The sequence below is a fragment of the Sinocyclocheilus rhinocerous genome, unplaced genomic scaffold (genome assembly GCF_001515625.1).
Source record: "Sinocyclocheilus rhinocerous isolate Xijiao unplaced genomic scaffold, SAMN03320098_v1.1 scaffold509, whole genome shotgun sequence".
Lineage (NCBI taxonomy): Eukaryota > Metazoa > Chordata > Actinopteri > Cypriniformes > Cyprinidae > Sinocyclocheilus > Sinocyclocheilus rhinocerous.
The window spans coordinates 1231996-1253982 of record NW_015652428.1 but is presented as its reverse complement, the minus strand read 5'-3'; the positions used below and the strand labels follow the sequence as shown (position 1 = coordinate 1253982).

At 35.6% G+C, this 21987-nt stretch overlaps 2 protein-coding genes across 3 annotated transcripts in view; one reads left to right on the top strand and one right to left on the bottom strand.

Moving 5' to 3' along the window:
* Positions 1-5452: 5452 nt before the first annotated feature.
* On the bottom strand, positions 5453-16529 carry LOC107715116 (TM2 domain-containing protein 1). Of its 2 annotated transcripts, none has more exons than XM_016521184.1 (7): positions 16334-16529; positions 15811-15884; positions 14242-14350; positions 14040-14143; positions 10241-10314; positions 7514-7633; positions 5453-5894 (listed from the first exon to the last, which is right to left on the bottom strand). In XM_016521184.1, exons 1-6 carry the CDS (start codon positions 16465-16467, stop codon positions 7523-7525), a joined length of 606 nt encoding a protein of 201 aa, XP_016376670.1. In that variant the 5' UTR covers positions 16468-16529; the 3' UTR covers positions 5453-5894; positions 7514-7522. The 2 variants fall into 2 exon arrangements, with proteins under 2 accessions (XP_016376670.1, XP_016376671.1); XM_016521185.1 differs by having other exon boundaries at positions 14052-14143; positions 16334-16527.
* The window catches only part of LOC107715056 (inaD-like protein), a 108412-nt gene continuing 102904 nt past the window's right edge, over positions 16480-21987 (top strand). The window contains exons 1-5 of the mRNA XM_016521099.1: positions 16480-16536; positions 17092-17251; positions 17997-18051; positions 18145-18323; positions 21708-21881. Of these exons, the coding sequence (XP_016376585.1) occupies positions 18030-18051; positions 18145-18323; positions 21708-21881 (375 nt within the window). The 5' untranslated portion in view covers positions 16480-16536; positions 17092-17251; positions 17997-18029. The remainder of the gene's footprint in view (positions 16537-17091; positions 17252-17996; positions 18052-18144; positions 18324-21707; positions 21882-21987) is intronic.

Below are 21987 nucleotides of genomic sequence, written 5' to 3'. Positions count from 1 at the left end.
GATGTAGTACGTCCGAATTCCATTCATACTACTCGCATTCATACTATATAGAACGTACTTTGTTAACGGTCGAGTAGTACGTTCAAATTCAAATGTAGTACCTACTAATCAGTATCAGATTTCGGACGCACCCCAAGTTGTGTGCACCTGTGGATGGTGCTGTGAATCCAGACACGTCGGCGTTTGGCTTTCAGGCGTATTTGGGACTTCCACAACAGGTACAGAACAGCAGTAGTAGTAGTTATCTCCAACATGGTTGATGACGGAAAAAATGGCAGAAAGAAATGTTGTTGTTGTTGTTCTTGATGTGCTTTCAGGCGTATTTGGGACTTCCACAACAGGTACAGAACAGCAGTAGTAGTTATCTCCAACATGGTTGATGACGGAAAAAATGGCAGAAAGAAATGTTGTTGTTGTTCTTGATGTGCGTGAAGACACTCCTCATCGCACAATGTTTTTTACCCTAGTGTAAAACATCCAGCGAGTAATCTAGAGCGAGTACATGATGAGAATATTTGCTTTGCTTTTGGTGTGCACACACCATTAGTTCAAGCAGCAGCGCGACGCACACGTGAACCGATCCTACAAACAGTACAACTTACTGAAATGTATCATGTCTCTTGTAATCACCCAATTAGTTTCAGAAAGAAAAGAAAGGCGTCTATATAATGGCTTGTTATAACGTTACATTTACCTCAGAAAACGTGTGTGTGTGTGTGTGTGTGTGTATATACATATAATGTCTTTCCGTGGTTTTCTTTGGACAACAAACCTTAAACTTGTCCAAAACAAAGCAAAAACATGGTGCTACTTTGGCTCTGTGCTCAATAAAACCCTTAAGTACTTGTAATACTTTTTTGTGAACATATAATGGTAATACAGTCAGATCATGGCTTAAACTCTTGTGACAGCACCACTGCAGCGCTCGCAACATGCCTTACTCTAAAAACCACCACAACCTTGACCTGCATCCCACCGGACTGATCAGAGTCCTGTAAAACACGTGTGGATAGAAAACGAGAATCACAAAAAGAAAGAAGGAGACCAGGAGAAGTTGAGGAGGGGACGCTGGACTCGCATACCTCCTGCACAGGAAGCTATTTATCATAACATGCTAGGGAGATATTGGCTCCATACTGAAGCAATTAGGGCCGGGGCCGGTTTCATCATACTTCATAACCTGGGCTTGTGGGGTTTTGGAGCGTGGTGCGGCACAGTAATTGAATTTTGATTAAACACACATGACGCGTGACCCTGAATAACTATAGCGAGCGCAGGACCCAAGTTTGCGCGGGATCTCCCAGCCAAAAACTTGGCCAAAAAAACAGGATGTACTTTAGAAGAAATGGGGAAAGGTGGAGGGAGGTGTGTAAAATGTTTGTAAAATCAGGGACAGCTGGCGAACAAAGATTTCTCTATGCTGTCATGGCGTCTCCATCAGCAAGGATGAGCTCTGTCCACGCCACCGGGGTGTTTGACTCAGAGGTGAGACGGTGCGGTATGCCAGCGCCATGAATCTTCCCTACCAACGTGCTGCGTCCGCAGCTTCGTTGCAGTGGGGCTGTGCGGATGACGGGAGACGATGACAGACTGCGTTTCTGCTGAGTCATAGACTGCGTCGAGAGCCACGACACAGTACTCGATTCGTTTCTAGCAGGCTAATGCACACACACACAGTGAGGAGGCAAGCAGATTAGCTTACAAGACCACGCTTGGATTGAAGGTCACACGCACAGTCTTCGTAAACGGTAACTATTGGGAGTCTGACCTGTTAGTATGTGTGACTTGCACTTGTTTTTGCACAATAAACAAAAGCTAAGACTGTTTTGACACCATCAATCCGTCCATATAAGGCAGATGTCTCTGTAATGCAAGAGGTTATGAGTGCAATTAGACACCGTTGAAGAAGAAACTAATTTTAACTGATTGCTTTTGCTCTCATGAGAAATTTCACCTCATGTTTTTCATTTTCTTCTTGGATTCCTGTTGCCACATTTGAGATAAAGTTTAAAATAAGAAATGAAGTCAGAAATGTGAGATATAAAGTCACATAATATAAAGTCACAAATGTGATATAAATTCACAATCATGAGAAAAAAAGTCACAGTAGTGAGAAAAAACTGAATTGAGAGTTGCATTATGAGAAGTCATTTATAAATTACAAAAAGTATCAGTTACAAAGACTTAAACTACTTCAGTCTGTGTGCATTGAATTTATTTAATACACGAGTTTAACAATTTGAGTTGAATTACTGAAATTAACTTTTCCACGACATTCTAATTTATTGAGATGCACCTGTAGTAGTTGCAATTTTGTGTTATAAAGTCACAACTGTGAGAAAAAAGTTGCAATTGAAAGAAAAGGCTGCAATTTTGAAATAATGTTAAAATTAAGAAGTGTTACGAGAAATACAGTCCTTGCAGTTTTGACATATAAAGTCACAATTAAAGAGAATAAAGTAGAAATTCAGAGAAAAAGTCACATTTTGAGAGAAATAGTCGTTATTATGAGATATAAAGCATAAATTACCAAAAAAGTAAAAGCAGCAGTTACCAAAATTGATTGTACTTGTGACATTTAAAGTTGCAATTAAAAAATTACATTGAAACAGGCCTCCATTTATTTTAGTATTAGGACATGTAAAGCTTTGATCAGAAAGAGTTTATCAAGGAGGCCAGAAATCGGTGGTATAACAGAGCTCTGTTACAGAAGGAATTTGATCATCATTTTCTTTACAGGCTGTCGAGAGTGACAAGGACAGCTTGCTTGGCACAGTGTCAACCAGAAATGCTTGTCAATATCACGAGTGTATGAGCGCTCCATTCATGATTGCATCTGCACTTCAATGCACCACAGGTTTAGAGATGATAGAGAGACAGAGAGAGAGAGAAGTGGTGATTGCAGGGCAGGGGTTTCTTGGTGATCACATTTCAAGACTGTTGAATTCTGGGAAGGGAATAGAGATTCTGCACTCACTGTGGGATTTTGCAGCTGTGGACCTGTCCACATCTTATCACATCAAACACATGTAACAATATGGCTAGTGGCCCCAAAAAGTATTTGGACACTTAAATCACACTTAAAAATGTCTGAATGTCATTGAATTTGAATCACTGTTGTCATTTTGAACATTTTGAAGTGTGGCTTAAATGTTAAGATACTTTTTGGGGCCATCGAATGACCTCAGAAACGTCCATTTAGACTAACACAAAACTTTACAGGCCCCATGATCTCATCCATTTCCTATTTGCGCTGTTTAGTGTCATCTTGACTTGGGAGTCTCTGTGCATCAAACCCCTCCGGTGGACAGAAGACAAGGAAGAAGGCAAGTTCAGCCATAGGCCTTTGAAATTTCAAGCAAATTTTTTGCTAACATGTGTAAATCTTTCAAACATGCATAAAAAACGTTTTAGCTGCTAAATCGCTCATATAGTGCACTGTATAGGGTGTATTATTTAAATACCGCAAGCACTTAATTTTCTTATACGATTCACTCTTTTATGCACAATCCAATGGGGAAAAGACTGCTGAGCTCAAATAAATAAATAAATATTATTAAATACAGACACAGATCTATTGAATCATCATACCATCCCTAAAACCAAAAAAACTAAAAGTTGCATATGTAATAACAAATGAAACTATTATTGTAATTTTCCACTACAAGATTCGCATATAGAGCATTTTTCTGTTGCTCACTTAACCCAGACACCACATTCACGCACTCATTTTCCTTATCTTTTTTCCCCATATAGTGCACTATATAGAGCATTTTTCTGTTGCTCATTTAACCCAGACACCACATTCACGCACTCATTTTCCTTATCTTTTTTCCCCATATAGTGCACTATATAGAGCATTTTTCTGTTGCTCATTTAACCCAGACACCACATTCACGCACTCATTTTCCTTATCTTTTTTCCCCATATAGTGCACTACGTGGCGTGCACCATATAGGAAATAGTGAACGAGTAAAGGAATAATACATTTTGGACCCATTTCCCCACCTGATGCAGCTGCATAAAGAATCAATGTGGTCTGCAATGCAGGATTATTTCACCCCTCTTTTGGGAGTTTGTTGTTTTTGGACGGGTAAAAGAAAGAGAGCACCCCATGCCTCCTCTAAGCTGTTTCCTCCTCTTAATTTTTCTCCATCTCAAAGGGCCTGAGAGCGGGAGAGGGAGAGATGGAGGTTGCACCTATAAAACACCAGGGCCGGATGAGGAATGGCCTCCTCCGCACTGAGGGAGGGTGCAGTCCCAGAGCTGCTGCTCTCTCTTGTGGGAAGTGCACTATAAATCTATGGTCTCTTATCCGGCTGGTCTATTGATAAGCTCTGCACTGCCGGGGAACAAGAAAAGAGCTTGAGAGAGGAGGAGAAAAGAGGTACAAGAAAGGGACGGAGAGGGTTAGGAAAACATTTTGCACATGAATCACTTTTGTTTCTTTTATATTAAAAGATCAAAGTTATCTTGTTCTCCATTTTTAGGGAGACATTTAACAACTCTGACAGCTGTATTAAATGATATACTTAATCTAAATCAATTCAAACTCTTAGCGGTGCATTGTTATTTTTGCTCATACTTATGGTTAAGGGTTTTCAAATCCCCAAACATAAGTAGTAAACTTCAGGGCCTAACTGACACAGTTAGTGCTACGAACATGAATGACACTTCAGATTGAACCATGCGGTTGCTTTTCAAAGTCACTGAACATCTTAAAACTGTGCGAATCCTTGCTGTCCAAACTATTGTTTCATAGAGATTTATAGTTATGCCTAAAGCAGGCTCAGGAGAGCTTGGGAAGAGTCCCAAAGCAGCACTGGTCACCCGTCATCACAGCCGCTGGGGAATGTGCTAAATCTGTTTTTACATATCCAAGCAGAGTCGTATGTGTTGTAGCAAGGACACTGCAGTTCATAAGGGAGCGTGCGCGTATGCACGTGCACGCACACACATTGGCGTAGTCGGGCCTGCTCCGCCATCACTTCAGCGTGATGAAGAGCCTCTACAGGAGTCTGTATTAATGGCGATGTGATGGACTGAGACAGGGCAGACAAGCAGACGCACTCAAGTGAAATTGAAGGAGCACTTCACATTGGTCCGACACAGACCGTTTGAAGATCAGAGGGGATAACGATGGACCACTTTTACAAGACACCTAAAAGGTGTAACAACCTAATATTATATGATATCTAACAATTAGAGATTATTTTGACTGATACCAGATATTATTCATATGTTACGGCCAATACAAATATGATAGCTGACACACACACACACAAAAAAGATACAATATACAAATATAGCATCTGAATCAGAAAAATTGCCTTCCTAATATTGGCCAATTCAGGTCAATGACAAAAATCAACATCCACTAATATTGGTCGCTACCAATATGGAAACCAATGAGTTGCACATTTCTACTAACAATGCAAAGTAGAAAACATGTCAGCGCAGAATATGATAATAAAACTTTATTTACAGTGTTTAAATAACATCAAAACATCACACAATGTCCAACAATATGAAGCTAGTGAGGACAGGAATGAAAAGAAACAAAAGATGGATGACATTCCAAGCATGACTCAAAGGAAGAGACTGATTGATGGAGAGATGGAGAGAGAGAGAGTGATAGAGGACATGAGTGGCCCAGTGGAAAAAACAGCTTCTCGAGGATACGAGAAGAATTTGGAGAGAGGGACCAGCGCTATCTCAGCACATGCATGAGCCATGTTTGCAAACTCCAGACATGGGCTAGTCTTTCCCAGAGCGTAGTTTGGCATGTCCATGTGTCTTTGTGTTTGGAAACGGCAAAGGCATATCCAAAGAAAAGATGGGATTTACATAACACGATCCTTTACATTTGGTAGGTCATCTCAATTGGGATCCACCTGAAATGGCAGAATGGAAAGAGTTAGATCTGTTTGGGAGCAGGTCCAGGATAACACAAGCAGAAGATAAATCAGTCTCTTCCCACATTGGAGAGGACACATGTGGCAGGGAATGTTTCCAATGCTGAAAATGGATCAGTGTCATTTTTCCTATACGAGAAACATCATTTGTGTTTCTGGATTCATTCCAGAGCTGATGTAAACACGGGAAACCTATTTATAAGAATGAAACAGAGAAAAACAGAAGAAGGATTAAGTTGGTTCTAGGACATTTATCAGAGGTTTTCATGCCCTGTATATTGTCAGAAAAAAATATATAAATACATTGTACCTTTAGGGGTACAATAGCTTGTTGTTGGGGCAGAACCCTCAAAGGGACATATCGGAACCTTATTTACCCTGAAATATTCATGGTAGTAACTTCAGAGTATCTATTACTACTCTAAGGTACTAATATTCACCTTTTAAGGGTAGATAAGGTACTTTAAGGGTACTGCCCCAGTGACAAGCCATTGAACCCTTAAGATACAACTGGACCATTTGACACGCGGGTTGCTTTGTCTAAATCTAGGCGTCTTGTCTATATCTGGCATACTTTATCAAGATCTACATTGGCTGATCAAGGGCTGATTGTCTTGATATAGCACTAGATATAATGTTAGATCAACTAATCTGGATCGGGCTATAAGGAAATAGCAAGGATGATGGTCTGAGGTGGTGTCCTAATATTTTTAAGTCAAACACCGATAAATCTAGTCTTGGACTTAGTTTCAGTTACAGTTCTCTACTGAAAATGCCTTTGCTTTTAGATTAGACTTGCCTCATGAAACTCTCCTAGTGAGTTTTGGGTAAAAGCAAGTGAGATCTAGAAGAAAAGGGGGGCAAAGAGACAAGGAGATGTGGTGAATGTGGCTGAGTGAATCAGGGACGGAGACCTTGTCTCTTTGGAGGCTTACACTGGAACAACGTAAACACAGGAGAGCAAGTAATGGCCTCCACATGGGTCCCATTCCACATAACAACCTGTCACTACCATTACCACTGCGGCAGCAAATGTTAACCAGAGTGCCGAACTGGCAGGAAACAGAAACTGATAGGGGACAGACAGATATAAGGAATCGTCTACAATGCGGCCACTATTTTCTTTTGGATACGGGGGATGTCTGCAAGAGCGTGTGTGTGGAGTACCAAGACAAAATTCAACAGATGCAGCCCTGGTGCCAGCCATAATAAGTGCAATCTCACGACCCCGTTGTGTTTTCCCAACATCCCCTCGGCACATCTGACATTTAATCGCTCTCTCTCCCCAGAGCGGGGAGCCCCTTCTGGGGAACAGGAGAGTGAGGGGCGGTGGACAGGGGCTTAGAGCACAGCTGAAGGTGTCCTTGGTCTGCCAGTTTGCTTTGATACCCCAGGAGGTCACTCGAGATCACCACTGACCTTGACTCACCGCATTATTAAAAAGTCTTTGAAGAACTTTCAAAATATGCCACTTACCCATACGCCCCTTGTCCTGTTCTCTCTGCTGGTTTTGTGTGACAGGGTTCACAACTATCCCATTCAACCTTGTATAGTAAAGTTGTATAGTAAAGTCACTGCTTTGACAAAGAGATCCTCACCTGGTGTCTTCACGGAGAGAGCTGCGTTCTTCTGTAGGTCTCGTTTGTTATCGAAAGACGGGTGAGGCGTGCCCCGTAGTAGTCCACAATGTAATCTGACCCATCTGATGGACCCACGATCTACACCAGAGCAAACAGAATGAGTCTCAAATGTCAGAGCAGCGTAGGGAGACCTACATAACAATGTAATCTTTCACCAGACAATTACATGATTCCACATTACACAATGATGAATACCAGGTGGGCTGGTAGGGTCTATCGTCCTCCTCAGATGGCTCATGCTCGTACAATTGAATTATAAGACAGTAATGCCGAATTGGAGGCAATTTAAGTTTAACCCCAGGCAGTGCTGTAATTGAGGTTGCTTTTGGAGTCCTGGTGAGGAGGAGTGTCCCGAAGGACAGTCCCCAGATCAGAGCTTCAGCAATGAGCCTAGAGCTCAAACTGGGGCCCGTGCCAGTTCTGAGATCAGCTACTATCCAAACAACATGCTTGGACTGATGCACAAAGACGGTGTAATGGCTTCCTGCAGGCGTACGTGCCCAACACCTGGCCCTGCCGGCTCTGCTCCACTCCGCTTTGGGACGGGATGATAATGACAACACACATCTGGTAGAGGGAGAAAGGCGCCCACCAAACACAGACACTGTGTTCTACCATATCGAGATTAGCGCTCGTCTGGCAGCGGCCCAATACAAGCTATTTCCTCTTGCAATGGTATCGGCCGAGAGTTGTCTAGATCGGTGTGGCGGTCAACTAGAGTTTCATGTTCTCTCATACCATTAACATGCGATCCATCAAATTCGCTTGATGCATCCACTCTCAAACCTAGTTTCGCAGCACCGTTAATCTTGCATCATTACTTTCAAAAGGCAAAACGTGGGGCGACTTGCGGGAGGGAATATCGATGAATATAAATAACAGTAACATGTCCCCGGTGTTTATTCATTAGTTTCTCAAAGATGCATTTCCCAGACGACGTGGCTCTTAGCGAAGGTAGTTTAGAGTATAAAATATGAGGTTTTAGAGAGGAGAGATGTGTGCAAATGGGGTCCTGAGGGAAGGGGATACTCTTTATCAAAAATGTCACAATTTAAAAAATGAAGAGGCCCGACAGTCGACAGCTAATTGAGAATGTTAGCGCGTGACAGCTTTGGCTGCCAGAGGCACTTCTTAAAAGCATTGCTCTCCCAGGGCCTTCAATAAGACATTAAGAGAACAATAAACACTGCAGTGGCCCTGTTAATCAAAGCCGCCACGGCCATTTAAAAAAATAAAGGCCTGCTTTATTTATCCACTGTGACTAGAAAAGAGTGGGTATTTCCGAGGAGGAAAACAAAACGACTAAAGGAGTGATGATAAACTGGCAGGAGTGTGAAATTGTCAATGAATGGACAGGTATTGTTTTGAGGTAGTGCGCTGTAGGCGACTACGAATAATCGAACCAGGTATGGAGGACTTGAGGCGCACAATGTTTATTGAATCAGTAAATTTGAAAGAGACTGAAAGGCCAGAACTTTTAAAGCTTAAAAATTATGCATATTCCTGATAAACATGTTATTCTTGAGACGAACGACAAATAAGGTATCGTAACACGCTGTCCTGTCCTGATCTTTTCCAACATGCTGAAACATGTCGGAAGACATCAGGTCATTGTTCCCCCAGCGTACAGTAGCTCAGACACATCTGAGCAAATCTAAAAAAAAATATGTCTGTTTTCACTAGCAGCGGGAGACGCAAACATTTCCAACATATTGTATGACGCAGCAGTCAGCGGAATTCTAAAGTACGTGTAATAATTATTCCTGGAGCCACACACATAAGAGCTTTCCATAAATATCTGTCATCAGTGGTGTGTGGAAGTGGCGGCAGTGAGCAAACGTCTCTCATGTACAGTTTCATTCAGGACCGTGAGGCCTAATGAGAGTGGAGTGGGTGAGGTTAGGCCTAACAAGATGACAAATGGAGCGGCTTTTTTCTCTTGTCAGGTGTAGGGGGCCTTTAATAGAATAGGGGTTAGGGGAGTCCTGTGGGAGCGTGCGACTCGGGAAAGGACGAGGAGGCGAAAACAAACCACGCTCTCATTAGCTCCTTTCACAGTGCTGGAGGCACTGGAGGAGAGACACAGGTGCCACTGAATACAAACACAAGCATTCAAGTACAAGTCAGTGCTGAGTCTCTGTGTTTGGAGCTCATTTAGGGGATTGTGGGTAAAGTGCCTCCCCTGGTTACTCCCCTAATATGCTAAATGTAATCTAGTAATCATTTAGAAGACGCTTTTAACCAAAGTGACTTACAGTATATTTATTAAAGGTCTTGATCAAATGGCACAATGGTGATAGCTCATAGATCACCCCTTTGTAGGATTTGTGAAGAAATGTCATATTTCACCGCAAAATTAAAATAAATAATTAAAAATGTAAATTCATATTATTAATAATTACATTATAATCAAAAATTTTATCTATTTATTTTTTATTTATATAATATAAATATAATTTCTTTAAAAAAAATAATAAAAAATAATTCCTAAATAACAAACTGTTTATTTTTTCTTGAAATATGAACCAGACATTTCATGACAGTTGTAAAAAAAAAAAAAAAGTCACAAAAAAATTTCCAAAATCAAATTTTTTTTCTGCCCTAAGTGAAAGCAAAGTACAACATGAAGCGAGGAAAAAAGGCAGAAGGAAATGCATACATCAATAAATGGGTCAAAAGCCTTACCTGCATGGATATCAACATGAAGTCCACTAAGCTTCCAATTCCACAGAACCCCACAGTGCAGAATTTCAACAGGCCTAGAAGCAAACAAAGAGTGAGCCACACGTTAACCAAGAACATACTACAAAGCCTCCCATCATAACCAATCTGTGTCCAAAAGCACTTTCTCACTGGCTTCTCCATATGACCACAAAGAAAAACAATTTTGAGGGCAAAGCCATTTGTTGTGCACCTAAGGAAGTGTTTTTTTCATGCTTGCAGTAGTGCAGACTACTACTGGTGAAGTTTTCAAACCACTGTGCAAGGTTGTAAGTTCAAATCAGCCAATTCGTAGAACTTAAATCGGCTTGTTTCCGTCTGAAGAATTTCGAGGATTTTGTGCATTAAAGACTTACTTTAATGCCCTCCAGCAAATAAGGTAGAATGGTATGTCATTTAATTAATATTCATGAGCCAAGTTTATAATATCCACGCATAATTGCCACAAAATAAACAAGTTTGGTTTAAATTTATATGGGCCTACTTTGGACGTCCACTGAGTGATCATTTGAAAAACACCATCAGGAACCCATGAGATCTGCAGTCCATTAAAAACCCCCTTCCATCCTTCCATTCAAACATAATTGCTGCTAATCATCTCTAATATTACTTATAATTGGTCTTTGAGGGATTTAGGCATGTTGATTTCAGGACGGATATCAAAAATGCCACCTGCACAATGTCTTCTCAACAAGTCCAGGCCTTCCTTTGAGTCCCACCTAGTCTGGACTGACCTCAGAGCTGCTGGGCCATTACGCTCTCAATGAACACGTCTATACAACTGACTCCAGCGCGGTGTGAGCTTGCCTTTCACAAACTCCGGCACTCTCGCACAAAGAAGCCGGGAACAAGGGGGACCTTCAAATGCCCAGGCCCTTTTGTGCTAAAGCAGGTGCTTAATTGATCAGGAAGTCCTTAAAACATGGAGAGAGGCAGAAAGACGGAGCTTCCCGCTGTATCCTGCCTTGGGATTTAGATGTACGACTTGAACTCATCTGCAAGCGATGACAATAATTGCACTATGGGATAGATGAACACCGTGAGATCTGATGGTAAAGGAGAACCGTTTTAGTTAATTAGTTGTGTCGCATGCTGATTCGTTTTGTTAAAACAGCTGGTGCCAAAAAATGAGCAAGGTGCCCACAAAAGGGTCATCGATGGGTTTCTCGCATGTTCTGAAAAGCAGCGCGTGATCTACAGCTCTGTAAGGGCTGATACTGTTTGCCTCACGTGTGAACAGCATGTACCTTTTCTTAAAAGCACTATGAACTAGTTTCATGACGTCAGTGTGCGCTGGGATTTCTCTCAGGAGTTTATTTTCAAAACAGGCGTGGACCTGGTGGGGATTGTTAATATCGTTGTCAAAGGGGAAGGTCTAGAGTTCCTCTAACTAACAGAGAGGCCAAAAACACTTTAATAACCAGTCTTTAATCAAAACTTTAATCAAAGTTTTTTTGGCTTTTAAACCATGGCTGATGGAGGGACTCCCACACAACCTGTATAAAACATATCCAGGTCACATGTCTACATTCATTTATTTATTTCATTTAGACATTATTTTCATGATAATTAAGTACATTTATGTCTGGATGTTTTAGTTTTTAAGTTTTATTTTTATATAATTAACGTTATTCCCTATGCTGATTCTCATTAATATGATGTGGTAATTATTTATTGCATTGTAGTAAAGAAATAAAATAAATAAATAAAAAAGATCAGTGTTGTTATCATTAACTAAAACTATAAAAAAAATAAAAAAAAAACGTTTTTCTTAATTCAAATAAAGCTGACATAAAATAAAATATAAATATTAAATGAAAAACTTAAACTAGCCAAAAATTTGAATTGCTGCCTTGGCAACTATCTTAAGTACTAAAATTACTAACTGAAACAAAACTAAAACAGAAAGAAATCAATTTAGAATAAAAAACAAAACTAATTAAATGATAAAAGCACAAATAAAACAAAAAAGAATCTTCCCTTTATGTCGTCATACGGGGAAAGGTTACCTCCCCTTTCTCTGCTTTGCCTGCCCAGAGAATTTGGCCCGCCCATGAGAAAATGAGCTACTACCGCGAGGCGAGCGCAATATTTTTTTTTCCTCGAGAGGCGGGACCTTTAACTAAAACTATAAAAAAAATAAAAAAAAAACGTTTTTCTTAATTCAAATAAAGCTGACATAAAATAAAATATAAATATTAAATGAAAAACTTAAACTAGCCAAAAATTTGAATTGCTGCCTTGGCAACTATCTTAAGTACTAAAATTACTAACTGAAACAAAACTAAAACAGAAAGAAATCAATTTAGAATAAAAAACAAAACTAATTAAATGATAAAAGCACAAATAAAACAAAAAAATTAAGCAAAATAAAATGAAAACAGAAAATAATAAAAACTATTAGTATATCCTAAAAAAAAATAATACTAATTCTTTTAGTGAATTTTGAAGAATTAAAAAAAAAAAAATATATATAATATGATAATATGAGACACCCTGCTCTCTCGATTGCATTACGAGGATCGGGCATTAAGAAAAAGAGTTCTCAGATTTTTATTCTGAGAACATCTGGCGAAAAGGTGTGTCCTTGGAAAGGAAACAAGAGATGATGTCAACAGCAGAATATCCAGGACTGATTGTGTCTGTTCTAAAGGTCTCTGGTGTTTCAGCACAGCACAGGCATGAGATATTTTCCTCATTAATATGATGTGGTAATTATTTATTGCATTGTAGTAAAAATAAATAAATAAATAAAATAAACAAAAAAAATAGATCAGTGTTGTTATTATTAAATAAAACAAACTATTAAAAAATGTATTTGTTAATTCAAATAAAGCTGACATAAAATAAAATATAAATATTAAATGAAAAACTTAAACTAGCCAAAAATTTGAATTGCTGCCTTGGCAACTATCTTAAGTACTAAAATTACTAACTGAAACAAAACTAAAACAGAAAGAAATCAATTTAGAATAAAAAACAAAACTAATTAAATGATAAAAGCACAAATAAAACAAAAAAATTAAGCAAAATAAAATGAAAACAGAAAATAATAAAAACTATTAGTATATCCTAAAAAAAAATAATACTAATTCTTTTAGTGAATTTTGAAGAATTAAAAATAAAAAAATATATATAATATGATAATATGAGACACCCTGCTCTCTAGATTGCATTACGAGGATCGGGCATTAAGAAAAAACACATATTGGTCGATCACTAATCAACAATTATATTGGTTACTGTCATATCTTAATCATAATAATTATCAGTATATATCCATAATAATTATCGTATCAGACCAAATTTCAATGTCAGTGCTGAAATGTGCATCTGCCTCTTAAAATCATCAAGTGCAAGAAAAATATCAAGATCAGTGCAAGAAAATCAGTCTGTGTGATTTTTATTCTGAGAACATCTGGCGAAAAGGTGTGTCCTTGGAAAGGAAACAAGAGATGATGTCAACAGCAGAATATCCAGGACTGATTGTGTCTGTTCTAAAGGTCTCTGGTGTTTCAGCACAGCACAGGCATGAGATATTTTCATTATTGATGGGTAAATGGGTGATTTCGGGCTACGGCACACAGCCAAAGAGGGAAAAATGCAGCGTTGGATCCATGGCCTAGCGGCCTATACATTTAGCCAAGTTCGAATCTGGTTTGCAACATTTACAGATTTCACTTTTCTATAATTTCCTGTCTTAAATCTCACAGTGTCTATAAAGAATGGACCAAAAAGACCAACAATAAATGTCAAGTAGTACTTTTTTTTTTACCCAAGGCTGGATATCCCAAGTAAAACCGATCGGCCCCAATCCATCCCAGGAAGAGTGACAGCGCAACAGCTACTTTGTATGAGTAACCGCTCCTAATGTAAAACAAAACATCCATATTGTTTAAAGATATTCACAGATTATTTACAAATATGAATAATCCATACTCAAAGCCAGAGTAAGTTTGACTTACACATTTCGACACGGGATGCTTTTGTTGAACCCGACCTCTTCACCGCTGAATTTGAACTGTGTTCCATTTGACAGCCGACAGCTGATGTTTGGAGCAGGTAGACATTCCACTGCAATGAAACATAGCCTTAGATTCCCGATTTAATAGTCATGTAGTCACATGTAGCTGGTTTCAGACCTATTCTGGCATTATATACACATAAATTTTTATGAAACACAAACAAATGAAAATAAAATATTTTAAAAAGTGAATACAATGAAATATATATATACACATACATATATACATACACACACATATACATATATATATATATAAAAAGTCTTAGATCTTTGAGTTCAGCTCATGAAAAATGGGGGCAAAAACAAAAGTGTTGCGTTTATAATTTTGTTCAGTGTATATAATGAAATGTAATAAATACATATTTTATATGATTATGTTATGTTTACAATTACATACAAATGTTATAACACAAAATGATTAAATATTAAAAAACATATACAATTATTATAATAAATAAATTATACAAAATCATAACATTAGCACACAAAATTATTACATCATTGTAGTGCATGCCTAATATATAATTATAGTGAATAATTATGATTAATGTTACAATACATAAAATATTATATTACATAATAACAGTACACAAAATGATTACAACATTGTAGTGTATAATATATAACTATAGTGCATAATTATAAATATATATATATATATATAGTTACAATACATAAAATATTATATTACATAATAACAGTACACAAAATGATTACAACATTGTAGTGTATAATATATAACTATAGTGCATAATTATAATTATTAAAATATTATATATGTTACAATACATAAAATATTATATTACATAATATTGTATTACATGATTATGTATAACTATTATAAAAGTAAAAAAATTATCTATAAAATATGTAATGTTTAATATAAATGTATAATAATATATTTAAAAAAACAAGTTATAAATGTAATATGTATTATACCTTATAAATTATATATTATTTAAAATAATTATATTATAATTGTAATATTATTTATAAAATGTATATTCACACACTATACTGATCATATTACAAATATTATTATATATGTATACGTTAAGTACTATAATACACTTTTTAATTATACATTATATATTATTTACATGATATAAATGTACACACTACACCTATATATAGTGTAGAACAATTCCATTTTATAGTGTACATAATTTACATAATACATTTTTCTAAACATTTAAAAATATATGTTACAATACATAAAAGTACTATATATTATATAATACTGTATTACATGATTATATTATTAAAGTTATTATAAAAATGTAAAATGATAATAAATTATACATAATATAAACGTATACTATTTAATGTAAATGTATAATGTTATCTATATTATATATGATTATAAAAATATCATGAAATTATTTATTATTTTATATTGTTATCATAATTCAATTATTTACTAAATGTATATTTACACACTACAATAGCAGCATTTTAAATAGTTTAAATGTAGTTCAAATGTACACAGCCGAGAGAGCCGACCCACCCCAAGCCAACCGGTCCTTGCAGTTTTCTGGTTCTTGAGTTGCATCATCTATTTTGGGTTCTTTACACATATACATGAGCACTGTTAAGGAGAAATTAAGTGGTATTTAATTCATGAAGCAACATTGAGTGAAGCTGAATTCCAATAGTGATGGATGAATGACTCATGAGCAATCACAGACAATCAGTGGCAGTCAGTGCCGTTTATTATTCGTCAGTTTAACACTTATAGACAGAAATTTAACCAATGTGTGCATTTTTGTAACAAAAACATCTGAAATGTTCAAATAGGTCATGCAAGCTAGGGCATAATGAGTATAACTTTCTGTATCACTCAATACAAGATTGAATCACAAATCTAGAACACAACACCTAATATTTGTGCCGTAATTATATCAAATAATGATTTTTAAGTTAAATTAGTACATTTATATTAAAATCAATCACCAGTAACATCGACAGTGCTAGCTAGCCGGCTACTATTTAAACGATCGCAATATATTTACGCGATTTTGAAAGGATATTGTCCCAGTTGCAGTTTATCACAGTTGTCCACATCATTCCCCAGGCTGTGAATGACAGTCAGGCAGAAGGTGAAGATGATCAGCGGCCGTGTTGTTGAGCGAAAGCGCAACAAACTCCTCCAGTGTAACGCCATGTTGAACTGTCACGTGACTGACGGAGCTCTTAAAGAAACAGTGCACTAGATTCGCCGCACACATAGCGTGTAAGTCTCTCGTAATTCTCTTATTTAACGCCTTTAACTTTATGCATATACTTAACAAAGCCAGGTTGTTTCGTTAGAGCACGTTTGCCTTTAAAACCAAGTGTCGGTTCAACTTATTCGCGGTGTTTGATGCTGATAATCAACTTTGTAACCGGCTAACTGCGCTAGCCTGTGTCACATAATGGGGTTTGTATTGGGAAGCAGGAGCACGTTTGTGTATTTTCATTCTTTTCAAAGTTGTGATTTATTATTGATATTTGAAAACAAAGCACGTTTCGATTGATAAAATGATTCTTCAATGTCTCATTTAGACTGTCAGTAAGTTTTTAGAGCACTGATTTCAGCGGTGACTCGGTGTTTTAAGCGTATGCACCTGTTTGATTGCGTTTATTTAATTTATATCATATGACATTCAATAAATAATGCTTTAATTGAAGAGTAGTGATATAAACATCTTCTTATCCTTCAGTTGCATAATGGTTTCTTTGTTAACTTGTGTTTAAACTTAAATAAAGTTCACGGAAACTTGAATGCTCACGCACTTCCTGGTTCCAGGTGAGGCTCGCTCAGGTGTAAACACACACGTACAGACAAAACAGGACTCAGTCTCAGCCCTAAACAATACTTGGAATGCTGGATTGTGTTTTGTGAGGGATTCCAAATTGACAGAGATTTGATTTAACCCCAAGACCAAGTGTATGGACGAATATTGTAGGTAAGTAAGGTAGATACTCTCACTTTTGTTTAGTTGGCTGCTCACGTGAACAGAAACTACCAACTGATCTTTTAAAAGATATCATTACAGGTTATATATATTGATACTTGAGTCTTACACTACTAAGATGTATTAATTTCTGTTTGATCACATGAAAATAAATGCATGATGCCAGCATAAATTTAGTAAAACAAAGATTTACTACCATCTTTTGGAGAAAGATTGATGATTTATGCATTATAACTTTGCATGGTTCCCATTTTTATGGAAATTTTAAAAAGTCAAGGTCAACATGGAAATTAATATAACTTTGAAAAGTAGTTTCTATTTGTTAAGTTTAATTATGCGTTATATTGAACTTTTGGTGTGTGTGTGTAGAATAAATATGAAAATGTTTGGTACAGCTCATTAAATTATAATAACAACCACTATTATAGTTGCATTATTATTATTATATGTTTCTCTACATAACAAATTTGAAACTTCAACTATTTGGTCTATGTCATCCATTAAATTATAAGTAGTAGTAGTAGTAGTAGTATTTCTGCTATTTTTATAATTTTTTAACGGAAATTACACTCAAAAAGAACAATTTTAATGTATATATTTTCCATAAAATTGCTTTAAAAAGCAATTTAGTAGCCTCGTTAAATTAGTATTAGTAACTTGCCATTATTGACTGATCAATTTTGAAATCAAATTGAAGCTTAAAAGTGTTCAAATCCATCTCCATCCACTTTCACAGATCAGTCTGCACTGAATTTTCAAGATAACGACAATGTATGAGAACGTACCGACAGGTATCACTCATTTTTGTGATTTTCATCCAAGCAAGCATATAATGCTTTAATCCGACTTAGCATGGTTAATATCTTGATTGTGTGTGTTCTCAGTGTCTGCTTCCGAGCGGCAGCAGGTGCTCCAGGCCTTGGAAAGACTTCAGTCCAAGCTCGTGCAGAGAGAAGAGTGGACCCACAGCGACAGACTCGGCACACTGAAGGAAGCCCTGCAGAGCCCTCTGTTCGGCCACATCCTCACCCTGCAGCACTCCGTCAAACAGCTTAAAGACCAGGTGAGACTTCCTCTAAATGAGATATATATATATATATATATATATATATTTAGTGGTAGCACATAAAATCATAAACAAAGTGAACAAAGTAACTAATGATACTTTATGAACTAATGAGATATATATATATATATATATATATATATTTAGTGGTAGCACATAAACCTTTAAAGACAGACTTACCATGAGCTTTGAAATTAAATTAATATATATGTTTTGTATAAAAAAAAAATACACTATATCGTTCAAAAGTTTGGGGTTGGTGATGCTTTTGAAAGATGCTTTTGAAAGAAGGCTGCATTTATTTGATCAAAAATACAGTAAAACAGTAATGTGAAATATTATTACAGTTTAAAAGAACTGCTTTCTATTTTAATATATTTTAAAAAATTTAATTTATTCCTGTGATGGTAAAGCTGAATTTTCAGCATCATTACTCCAGTCTTCAGTGTAACATGATCCTTCAGAAATTATTCTAATATGCTGATTTGCTGCTGAAGAAACATTTCTTATTACTATCAATGTTGAAAACAGTTGTGCTGCTTCATATTTTAATGGCAACCAAGTTTTTTTTTTTTTTTTGCAGATAAATGTGCAGTGCTTCATGGGATGAGTAGTTTATTATATATATATATATATTCCCTCATTTACAAAAAAAAAAAAGTCCTGAACCTTTTTCAATTAAACATTTTTTTTTTCCTTTTTTCCCAATTTTTTTTGCTTCTAAATCAGTTTGTAATGTGATTCATTTCAAGGCTGGTTGATTTGGTTCATGTCTTATCACATGTAATTATTGAGTATTTTTTAAATATCTATTTATGGAATAAATGAAGAAATTAATTCCAGGAATGTCTATACAAATAAAAATATAAATACCTCAGTAACCCTTTACAATAGCCTTTTTATATGAATTAATATAATACTTAACAGACCAGTAGTTCTGGTATATTCAAATATGAATATGAAAATCATAGTCTCAAGATATTTCTAACTATTTTAAAGTATTATTGTATTTCTAACTAGATTTTAAAATTTTATGAAGACAAAGTAATTCCTGCGTTGGAAAGACTTGACGCCATGTTGCTAGGGTGTTGTTTTGAGGTTTCAAGAGTATTTTGAGTGGTTGCTAGGGTGTTCTGGGTAGTATTTACTGCAGCTGTACACAAAAACAAATGTATAATACATAAGGTTAAGTTTTTTTTTCCCACTACTAGCTTTTTAATTAACTAATGATCATTATATAATGGTAGAATTTTTGTACGTTATTGATGTTAAAAGTTAAATGCACTATTTATGTTTCAGTGCATTAAAATGGTAAAGACTGTCCAAGGTCAGATAATGTTAATGTGTATTCATAATGCCAAATCAGGATAGAAATCACATCATTTGTTTAGACTCAAATTACTTAAAAAATGAACTTGTTTGTTTTGCATCCCATCACAGTATGCAGTGAGCATGTATTTCTTATCCACATACCCGAGATGCTGAAAGTCCCTCGTCCCTATTTGTATTCAGTCAGAGTTTTTATTGACACAAGAAACCTCTTTACAATAAACAATCCGCACACCAATTTAAGATAATGGCAATAACGGAAGCTTGCCTTCATATTCTAAGTGCTGGGAAGGTCAGACGTGTGCCTATGAATGCGTCAGGTGAAAAACCTATCAAGTATGTCGAGGCGGGCAACAGCCGGAGTTTCTATCAAGCCTTAATATCTACTGTCTCAGTTTGAGTAACTGCCTTGTCGGAGATGTATCGATGAAATAGGCTGGAACCTGCTCTGTCAGCCCGGACTAAATAAGCACAAGACTGATAAGTTCCCACAGTAAGAGTCTAAAGGTCATTAATACATTACCTGCTGGGGACTAGCGAATACTGCAGAGGAATGTATTGATTTTTTTTCCCTTTTATTTTTTTCCCTTCCTTTCCTCTGCCTGTAGGACATGGTTGTTCCTCTGTGGGCTGTTTTATCCTTTAGATGAACAGTACATGATTTATCCCAAATTATTTGGACCAGCTGTATGAGATAATGGTTGAAATAAACTTTATTTATTTGTATACTTAAAACAGCCAGGTTTAATAGGTTTTTAGGTTTACAAATTCATAAATGGGCACAATTTATATTTGTATGCATAAACATAACTTAAACATGTATCTCAGAAATATATGGTTTATACAATATTTGGTAGAGCAATTATTTGGACAAGCTATTTGAACGATAATGCTTGCATCAAAGATTTTATTTATGTATCTGTCTATGTATGTATTAATTAATTTATTTAGAACTGTCAGGGTCTCTCCACTACATAGTTAAAGAGCTTGTTGTGAAACAAATTTGTGAATAGGCACAAGTTATATTTGTCTATATAACTAATTAGAAACATTTAAGTATTTAGTCCAACTCAATAATAATAATAATAATTATTATTATTGTTATTATTATTAAGATGAATTTCAAACAAATTCGTAACTAGGCATTATCATTGTTGTTGTTTTTGTTGTTGTTGGTATAATAATAATATTTATTATTAATTATATTATAATATTATAATAAAAATTATTATTTATAACATTTGTAATTTGTTATAAATAACATTTATAAACAATTTATATTTGTCTAAATAACACATTTGAAACATTTAAGTATCCAACTCATGCATTAAATTATTATTATTATTATTATTATTAAAATAGATTTCAAACAAATTTATAAATAGCCATTATTGTTGTTGTTGTTGTTGTTGTTTTTGTTATATTTGTATTATTATATTTCAAACTAATTTGTAAATAGGCACGATTTATGTTTGTCTAAATAATGAATATGAAACATTTAAGTATTTGGTCTAACACATCCATTCACTTATTATTATTATTATTATTATTATTATAATAATAATGTTTATTATTAATTATATTATAATATTATAATAAAAATTATTATTTATAACATTTGTAATTTGTTATAAATAACATTTATAAACAATTTATATTTGTCTAAATAACACATTTGAAACATTTAAGTATCCAACTCATGCATTAAATTATTATTATTATTATTATTAAAATAGATTTCAAACAAATTTATAAATAGCCATTATTGTTGTTGTTGTTGTTGTTGTTTTTGTTATATTTGTATTATTATATTTCAAACTAATTTGTAAATAGGCACGATTTATGTTTGTCTAAATAATGAATATGAAACATTTAAGTATTTGGTCTAACACATCCATTCACTTATTATTATTATTATTATTATTATTATTATTAATCATTCAAACTTCTAGTTGCAGTAATAATAATGACTATTATTATTATTATTATTATATATTTTTTAAATTTTTTTTGAATAGCTTTAGAATGAACTTTGTCCTCTCCACTTTGTAGTTAAACAGCTTGCCTCCGGACACATGCACAGAGTTCAGTTTCTCCAGGAAGGGCCAGCTGATCGTCAGTGCGAGTCGTCCGTCCAGCAGCCTGGGATCCGTGGTGTCCAACGGTACAGCTTCAACTAACACATCTTCTGAGCAGCTTCAGAGATGGATAAATGCGGCCGCAATGGTGGGATGTATTTTATGTCATTTTTCTCTAGATAAACATTGTTTTATTTGATGTGCCAAACGTTGAACATAATTTCTATTATGTTTTGGTTCAGTTTGTGTTGTTT

Bases quoted from the DNA above. Each gene is read 5' to 3' on its own strand.
- LOC107715116 (XM_016521184.1), bottom strand. From the start codon at position 16,467: ATGGCGTTACACTGGAGGAGTTTGTTGCGCTTTCGCTCAACAACACGG. The intron at 15,885-16,333 runs ATATCCTTTCAA...AACAGTGCTCAT, and splicing joins GATAAACTGCAACTGGGACA to GTATATGTGTAAAGAACCCA. The intron at 10,315-14,039 runs GTACTACTTGAC...GTTTGCTTCTAG, and splicing joins AGCCTTGGGTAAAAAAAAAA to GCCTGTTGAAATTCTGCACT.